Here is a 9,585-nt window from a genome sequence, read left to right as displayed (position 1 = left end):
AAAAAAAAAAAAATTAACATGAACTAATTTGGGTTTCATCCATTCATGTTTAAGCACACAAATGGAACTAGAGATTTAGAAAAGCAAACATAGAATGGAGCCTCTCGCTACTTGATACATAAGATTTTCCTCATTTTCTTTGCTCAAGGCCATGGTATATTAGATATCACATAGAATACTAAAATTAATATAATCTAATTACAAGTTGGCATCCACATACCATGACATAATCAACTCCATCACCCATTTTTGACTCTTTATCAGGATGATGTGTAAAAACATTATCAAGTACAAATGACTGATCCTCAGCTGAGAGTGGTTCGCCATCTTTGTACCTTCATAGGGTAAAAGTTATCTCCTGACGTCAGTTGAAATGATAAAATGGCAATTGATAAATGCATACAAGGGAAAATGCTAGCAAAATGACACATCAGCCTGACATGATTATCATGCAAGGATATGGGAAAATGACCACCATGCATAAGCCGCTTGGCAAAACATTATTCAGGACTCCACCCATGCAAACACAATTTGCAGCAAGGTCACATCTCGTTAGAACAGCAGACGAGCGTTCAAAACGAAGAATGAAATGACAAGTGATAATTTAGGAAATCTTTGTTCTCTTTTTCCAACATATTCAAGTTCTTTTCTCAAGTGAGAAAATCATTTTCACTTTTATGGTTTGGAGATAATCTCCTATGGATAAGTAAGGGAATTACTAATAAAGAAATCCATACAACTTATTCACAGATATTGATAGGAAAATGATAAGTAAAGATTTAGGATTTTTTTTTTCTTTTTCCAACGCATTCAGAGTCTTTTCTCAAGTGAGAAAACCATTCACTTTTATGTTTTGGAGATAATATCCTATGGATAAGTAAGGGCATTGCTAATAACCAAATCCACACAACTTATCCACAGATAGTGATACGAAAATTACCTGTTTTGATGCATGATTCTTTTAATCGTCTGCATGATTGGTTCAACATCTGAAAGAATATTTTGCTCCTCAAATGTGAATAGGTCTAAACGTTGTCTACTTGCAGTAAAAACCCCACTTGCATTCCAGTCGTTTCGATCATCAAATCTTCCAGGCGGCTTTGAAGGGCGATTTTTCATCTTCTTCCAATCTCCAGCATCAGAACCCCAACGAAGTGAACTGGTAGGCTTTATTTGTTCTTGCACCACCGTAGTACCCCAAACTTGTGAGCTACCAGGTGATTCTCTCTGTTGGCCCCTATGAGCTTCATTCTTATCCCATTCTCCAGAACTTGGACTCCGAGAACACCAACCATGTGAAATATCCAGTTGAGTTGCATGTTCTTGTTTAGCATCCAGGGAGTCTGATTTGATGGGAAATTCTATTGATTCTCTGCCCTGGGCGTTGGGTTCATTTGTGGTCCACTCACCAGCATTTTGAGAACCCCAGCCCCGTAAACTTACAGTTTCACTTAATGGTTTTTCAGCCACAGTAGTACCCCAAACGGGAGACTCTCTTTGTTGGCCCAACTGAGTTTGTGATTCATTTTTATTGGTGCCACTCATATGTGGTCCTTCATCCCATTTTCCCGAATCGTTGCTCGGCTCCAAATGAATAGCTTCCAGTGTATTCCATCCACCAGATCTAGGGGAATCCACCAAAGGATTTGTCGAATGGCTTGCCTGTGCTTTAGCCTTATCTGTTCCCCAATTACCCTGTGTTTGAGCCTTATCTGTTCCCCAACTATCCCAAACATTCAATTTTGGGTTTCCAGCATCGGTGTCCTCTGGATTTTGGGTATTCCACCCACCAGATCTAGGGGAATCCACCGAAGGATTTGTGGAACGGCTTGCCTGTGCTTTAGCATTATCTGTTCCCCAATTACCCTCTGTTTGAGCCTTATCTGCTCCCCAACTATCCCAAACATTCAATTTTGGGTTTCCAGCATCAGCCTTCACTGAATTTTGAGTATTCCATCCACCAGGTTCAGGGGAATCCACCGAAGGATTTGTGGAACGGCATGCCTGTGCTTTACCCTTATCTGTTCCCCAATTACCCTCTGTTTGAGCCTTATCTGTTCCCCAACTATCCCAAACATTCAATTTTGGGTTTCCAGCATCAATGCTCTCTGAATTTTGGGTGTTCCATCCACCCGATCTAGGGGAATCCACCAAAGGATTTGTGGAACGGCTTGCCTGTGCTTTGGCCTTATCTGTTCCCCAATTACCATGTGTTTGAGCCTTATCTGTTCCCCGACTATCCCAAACATTCAATTTTGGGTTTCCACCATCAGCATTCTCTGAATCTAGATGTTCATCTGTGTTCCATCCTCTGAAACCACTAGATTCAACAGGTAAAGATGAAGTGCATTCCCAATTTGAGACATTAGATTTTCCTTTATGTGCTATTTGATTTTCGTCCAAGCCGCACACTACTTCAGCTTCATCAAAGATTGGCCTATCAAAGTTAGAATTGCACCTTGGGGATAAATTGAACTCCATGTCACCATTTTCCAGCCCAAGATCATCAATTTCTCCACCAAGACATGCACCGCTTGATTCTACTTCATTTGAACTTCTCACCAACTGAAGAAAATTATACACATCTATTCCATTGTCTTGGTTCACTCCCATCTAACAAAAAACAAAGCACAATTACACCAACCGTTGTTAATATAATTCAGAACAGTTTTACTGGCTCCATGTAATGAGGTTTAATAACAACAAATGCTCTTAGATAACTACTTCGAATTATAGCTTACCAGACTCCACCACAATCTCATTCGTATATTCAGAAGCAAGTTCAAAAGGGCATCGAAATATGGACTAACCTCTTTGTTGTTCCACAAGATCTCAAAATTAGTTCCAGTGCCAATTGCAACATGTTTACCCCAGGAACATGAGGCAACTATACTCGATAAAGAATCCACATGACACTTTTCAGCAGCCCTTTCAAAACATTTCCTCGGTGTCTATAAAACACATGTAAGGATAAGTTTTCTTTGGTAAAACATACAAGGATAAGTTACAATGTGAATACATGAGTTCTTAAAACCACCACGTGCAAAGCCACCTAAAATATATACATTTAAACATAAGAAGCTAGGAGCTTTCAAAAAAGAGCATAAGTAAAAGCTAAGAGTTCTTACAAATAGTGTGGCTTCTGTGAATGGTACTTGGACATTTAAAGAGCGAAATAGGTTTTTGTAACCTCCTCTATTGAAACCAATCAAATCACCAGTGCATGTCATGCTATTTGCAATGAGTATGAGGTGCTCTTTGAGTACACCTTTTGCAACCATCCTCACAGATGTTGAGAGGCGCTGCAAAGCCAATTTAAGTTGAAGTTACACATTCATGAACCAAAAGGTTACAAATTATTTATTAATTAGTATATTCTATAGGAGCATCAACATTCAAAACTTTTCCATCCTTGTTTACCACGATAATGTGATTAATGAGCAAACCAATTACGACAACAATCTGGCAACACATGCCCACAAATGCAAAAACAGATTAAGTTTGATTAAAATCAGAAAGAAAACACAAGAAAGACAGTACCAACACATAGAAGAAAAGATCATACAAATCATCTAGTATGAGAGAAAGTAAGAATAAAGGATCACAGTGAAAGCAGACTATGAATCCTCTTCAAAAATGTTGTAGATGAGCCTTACATCAAAGATGCCACCAGTCTTGGAGGAAAACAAACACTAAATAGCAATCAAGTCCTTGGTTTTTTTTTCCCTCTCTCCTTTGGGCTTAGATGATCCATATAATGGAGTTTTTTTTTCCATGCAGTTGTATGCTCGCATTGATTGCTAGAGAGGAATGTTTGACCCTCCTCATGTACCCAACATAGCAGGATGAGTGGGCTTGATTAATATCCAAACTGGGGAGTAATCATAAAGAAATGAGATGTTTCTATGCTCTATTTTTAGCTTGAACTCCTACACAGGTATGTCATTTTGAATGACCTTTCTTTTTTTGATATCTGCCTTTTGACTATTTTTCCAAAAGCAACAATTTTGACTAGCATGAAAGGAAATGATGATTCAAAATTTACTTTCTTATTATTCAAAAAAATTGCACAGGATGATTAGGAAGGCATTTTCATGGATGAAATAGACAGGATGCATAAAATGTTTATAATTTATTAAACTGCAGAGAGAGGCAATGAGTGCTACCTGAACTGCTTGATCAAATGCACACGAAATACCAAGTAATTCCTTGACTTGCTTTATCCCATAAGGAATTGATCTCCTTGTATCAATTAAATGGATTACAGGAAGGCAGGAATCCATAACAATCCTCCAAGCATCACCATTTTTCTTGACAACCGTTTTCTCAAGCAAAACTTCCAGAGCCACCTCACCTTTTTGAGTCTTACAAGTGTATGTCGTGGTATCTGGACTAATCCATATCACGTTGGATGAGTACACTCGAGGATCACCTATCATATTGGGCAGAGAGAGAGAGAGAGAGATTCAAAAGCTTGAACTTATCAACACATAAAGTCAATACCCTATACATAATGAAAAAATGGAATTTAAGTTGGCAAAATATTAGGCCTCAAAGAACACGCCATTTATGAGAATGGTGTGCTTCTTGCTACAGTATATTAAGTTTCATCAGTTCGGGATTCGCCATCACATGCTTTTTTCATACAATTAAAAATCCTTATACCAATAAAAAGAGTGTACCCAGTGCACGAAGCTCCAGCCACTACAGGGTCTGGGGAGGGTCATAATGTATGCATCTTTACCCCTGCTTCCTGGAGAGGCTGTTTCCTAACTCGAACTTGTGACCATTGGTCACAATGAAGCAACCATACCATACCGTTGCACCAAGTTCTGCCTTTAAAAGTCCTCGTAACAATACCACCAAATAATATTCCTGTCATGACTATGAAGTGACCCCACTCTCCCATACTAACAGAGATACTGTTATCCTACTTTAAATTAGCTTCACTTTCAAACTGTAAGAGTATATGAGAGCATGTGTCGGTTGGAGGGCTATGGGTGACCATAGACCTCCATACCGTGGGATTATATTTGATACAAGCATATCTTTGTTAGTTTCCTATTGGGTTTAGGGTAGTTGTTAGCTAAGTTAGTTAATTTCCTCTTTTGATTATGTCTTCTCCTTTCCTATTTGGGTTATGACTATGTAATAGATAGTCTATCTATTGAATGAAAGGGGGAGTCACAACTGTGTCAACCACACAGTTGTGACTCTTTACATGGTAACAGAGCCATGAAGAAGAAGAAGAAGAAGAAGAAGAACCTGTGTTTGATTAGTGTTTCTGAAAAAAAAAAAAAAAAAAAAAAAAAAATTCTTATCTGTTTAGTGCTACTGATGCCCTCTGCTGGATTTCCGTTGTTCTCGTTGCTGCTAATTTCTCCCGATTTTGCCACTGCTGAAATTAGAATCTGGGTTCTAATCTACTATGCAGAACTGATACATCGATTTATTTGCCTTTGTTGCTCTTACAGAATTGGTCCCTGCTCCTGCTGCTTGCAAAAGTTCGATTTATCATCTCCAGCAGTGACTGTTCTTGGGAGTTTTCTCCTATTGTTGGCTGAGGTTTGTCGAATAACTAATGGTGTCTCTTTTGGTATCGTGGTGTCACTGTTGAAGTCTTGGAGTCAATGGAATCAATTGGCATGTGAATATACCTCGAATCCCTGGGTTATCGAAACACTTGATTACCCTGGTTTCACAGCTGTGAGGTTGAACACAACCTTGCAAACTTGGTTATGTTGCTGGTTGCGTGAAGCAGATATCCACAATATTTCAGATTGGATTTGGCTGGTTGTTTTGTCTTTATCTCTTAACACTATTGTTGATTTCCATAATTACCCCTCCTTTAATCCTCAATTCCAATATATCCTTTAGTTATTTTCCCTTCCAAGTTTGCCCTTATATCATAGGTTTATCAAATGGGTTTATCTTTGCTGCTGCTGGTTTGGTTTAACATGGGATTGGTTTCTAATATTTCCTATTTTTCACTTAGTTTTCACATAAATACCCCTCTCCTAGTCCCATCAAATGAGTAAGTCATCAAGTCTTTCCATCTTGTCATAATTGCTTTATGGTTGATTTCAAATTCAGATTACCCCTCCATTACCCTCTTATTTACACCCTGCCATTGAGTGTTTTTCCATCGAGGTTATTACTAGTTGCCATTATATTTTGGTCAATTCCTAGTTTATCCTTTGGCCTTGGATCGTGAATTTATTTGAAGTTCCCTTTTATTACAAAACACTCTTTAATGGAACTTTAGCTGGTCTAATGCGGAACCGGAGCTTGAAAACACTGTTCGGTTCGCTTATGAGCCCACTGGAATGAGAGAACTCAATAATCAAGATGCAGTGGCAGTAATGTAAATAAACTGAAGTTACAAAGAGAGTGGCAGGATTGTGAATAACCAGATTAATTGAAGAGCTACTTGGGAGATGAGACCTAAAGGGAATTAGTAATTATCTGGTGGGGATAAACTAGGAAGAAAAATAAGAATATGGGATATGAGAGAATTAGAGGCAAAGCGAAGGGTATAACAGGAAATCAGAATAAAAGACAAATAAATAGCAAACTAATGATTCTTCTTCAACTTTGCGTCAGAACCAGAAAACAGGCAGAGACCATCGGATTCAAGGAGAAAGAACTCCCTTGTATGAGCTCAGATCAATCTGAAATTTGGGATGATGGCCACAACTCACAGTCCTAATAAAAACAACACATAGTCTCCTTAGACAACAAGCAAACCAGAAGTTCTAGAGGTCTGAAACTGAGCTCTATGGTGTAAGGTTATGTTCAGACCTGCAACTGAAGTTCTATCCTTTGATGAGAGGGATTTCTGGAACCAGGGTTTGGGTCTCTTACGGAAGAGCAACCTTCAGACAAAGTTTCAGTTCCAGCAGATCAAAGGTGAGGGAGATCGAACCACTTGTTTGGTGCTGCAACTATCGCCCAGAAACAGGGGTTCGACCAGAAAGAGAGAAATATAAGGAGAAGAAGAACAGAAGAAGATGAAGAAGAAGAAAGGAAGGGAAGTCACACAAAGCCACAGTCACACAGGCTCTCAAAATTATTCCACTCAAACTTCATATTCTAAATCTGAATTGCTCCATTGATTACATGTCTAATATAAAGGATAATCAAAACAATTAATAGAAACTACTTTTTTTGTATTCGACAAAGAAAAAGCTTTACAAAGAACAAAAAACACACCTATCATGTGATGTCGTCCCAACTACAGAAGGGGGATTTACAGATTACTGCTTGAAAGGAAACTACTCTAAAATTAGAAACTAACTAATTTCAAAAGAAACTACTTCTAAAACAAAAGAGAATCAAATATACTAAGATTACTTCGCTAATTATCAACAACCTCCACAAGGCCTTTTGACTATCTCAGATGGGACTACATTGGTTTGGTTTTCAGCAGCATGGGATTCCCCCGAGTCTTCACAAATTGGATCCACCACTGTATTGCTTCTCCCCGGTTCTCAGTCTTAGTAATTGGGAGTACAGCTGGCTACTTCCCTTCTTCAGTGGGCATCAAACAGGGCTGTCCCCTCTCACCTTACATCTTCTGCCTAGCAATGGAAGTTCTTTCAAGGAGTTTGCAGCTGGCCACTTACCGAAATCCCATTGTTGTCATCCCTAAATGTAAAGCCATCAAGCTTACCCACCTTGCCTTTGCTGATGACTTGATGATCTTCTCCAAAGTGGATCTATCTTCTCTTGGGAACATCATGATGTGCCTTTCCCAATTTGCTGCCATGTCGGGACTTCACATCAATCTGACAAAGTCTCTCATTTTCTTGATTGGGATCTCTGATTCTGCTAAAGCCTCCCTCCTAGATCTAACTGGATTTACCAAGGGCCATCTGCCTGTGAAGTATCTTGGTCTCCCTATCATTCCTGTCAGGCTCACTGCTCATCACAGCTCTCCCATGCTAGACCTCATCAGGAAGCAGCTCCGACTCTGGAAAGGGGAGATCCTATCATTTGCGGGTTGGCTTGAGCTTATTAGATCAGTTCTTCAAGCCTCCTACATCTACTGGTCAGGTATCTATGGGTTGCCCGAAGCCATCATCTCCAAGTTGGAATCTATCTTCGCCTCCTTCCTATGGAAAGGTATAGAGTGCTCTAGATATCTTTGCCCTATTAGCTGGGCTGCTGCCTGTCTTCCTAAAACTGAAGGGGGGCTTGGCTTGAGAAGGATCAAGGATGTCAACAAAGCAGGTATCATCAAATAGGCTTAGAAGATCATCTCCAAAAAGAATTGCATCTGGGTGGATTGGATCTATTCGAATCCCATCATATCGGATTCCTTTTGGACTGTTAAAATCCTAGCAGATGCCACTTGGGTTTGGCGTAAAATCCTTGCCACCCGGGCAACTCTATCTTCAGCCATCCTCACCTAGATTGGCAATGGGACCAGCACCTATCTCTGGCTTGATCCTTGGCACCCCATGGGACTCCTGTATCACTCTTTGAGAGCCAGAAGGATTTATGATTCAAGGCTCTCCAAGCATGCTCTTGTTGCTGATATTCTCTCTTCAGGCATCTAGTCCCCCCCGGTCATTTCATCGATCCACCTTGCGGATATCTGGAACTCCCTACCGATCATTTCATTAGCCCATCAGCACAGGCCGGACGTCATCCTTTGGAAGCCTTCAGCCTCCAAATCCTTCACCCCTAAAGCAGCTTGGGATTTTGTTAAACTCATGGCCCCCTCACCACATGGCACCGTCTTATTTGGTCCAAGCACCACATCCCCCGCCATAGTTTCACTGCTTGGAGAGTTTTCACTAAATCTCTACCCACAAACCATTTCCTCATTCAAAGAGGTATCCCAGCTAACCCAATGTGTATCCTCTGTGGCACTGAGAAAAAGACTATAGAGCACCTATTCTTTGATTGTAGTATCTCTTCATCCATATGGAAAGGAATTCTTAGCAAATGCTGGCCAGCCAATAAGAGGATTCTCCCCTTCCATCGCGAATGGATTTAGGTGGATATGACTTTTCAGGGAAAGACTATCTGAGACACTATGGGAAGGCTAGCCTTCTGTGCTACAATAAATCAGATCTGGGTGTAACGGAACCATAGGAAATGGAACTCCAACTCTCGCTCTCTTGATGAGATTTGGAGCTCCATCTCCTTTGATGTCAAAACTAAAGTCTCTCGGCTTATTTCCATTTGTATTCCCTCTCCTCGAAACTGTCACATTGTAAATTCCTAGGATCTTTCGAGATCCATCATCAGGAATAGTAATACTCTCTAAGCTTGATTTGCTTTCTTCTCCCTCCCCTCTTCAGGGGCTGTAAGTTTTTTCTTTCTTCGTTTGGTAATGAATTATTTATTCACTCAAAAAAAATTTATCAACTACCAACCCTTGTTAGACCAGAATATCGGTTTGGGTTGGTTGTGTCTCGGCATAGGCCTCCATAGTGGGTCAGTTCGGTCCAACCAAGCCAAGCCATCTGCACCATAGTTGTGACCAAGAAAATACTGGTTTTGCTTGGTGGGCCGGATATGCCCAACTTATCAATTTGTTCGGTAAATTACTCGGGGCTCATATAGCCCATGCCA

At 40.1% G+C, this 9,585-nt stretch overlaps 1 protein-coding gene across 2 annotated transcripts in view; it reads right to left on the bottom strand.

The window, feature by feature from the left end:
• Window positions 1–9,585, bottom strand: part of LOC122080955 (DNA-directed RNA polymerase V subunit 1) — an 89,343-nt gene that overhangs the window by 1,241 nt on the left and 78,517 nt on the right. For both annotated transcript variants that reach the window (XM_042647857.1, XM_042647858.1), the window contains exons 14-18: window positions 4,167–4,432; window positions 3,129–3,302; window positions 2,811–2,951; window positions 941–2,613; window positions 221–335 (exon numbers count right to left, since the gene is read on the bottom strand). In XM_042647857.1, the coding sequence (XP_042503791.1) occupies window positions 221–335; window positions 941–2,613; window positions 2,811–2,951; window positions 3,129–3,302; window positions 4,167–4,432 (2,369 nt within the window). The remainder of the gene's footprint in view (window positions 1–220; window positions 336–940; window positions 2,614–2,810; window positions 2,952–3,128; window positions 3,303–4,166; window positions 4,433–9,585) is intronic.

The sequence above is a fragment of the Macadamia integrifolia genome, chromosome 6 (assembly GCF_013358625.1).
Source record: "Macadamia integrifolia cultivar HAES 741 chromosome 6, SCU_Mint_v3, whole genome shotgun sequence".
NCBI lineage: Eukaryota > Viridiplantae > Streptophyta > Magnoliopsida > Proteales > Proteaceae > Macadamia > Macadamia integrifolia.
This window is presented reverse-complemented; position numbering and strand designations above follow the sequence as displayed.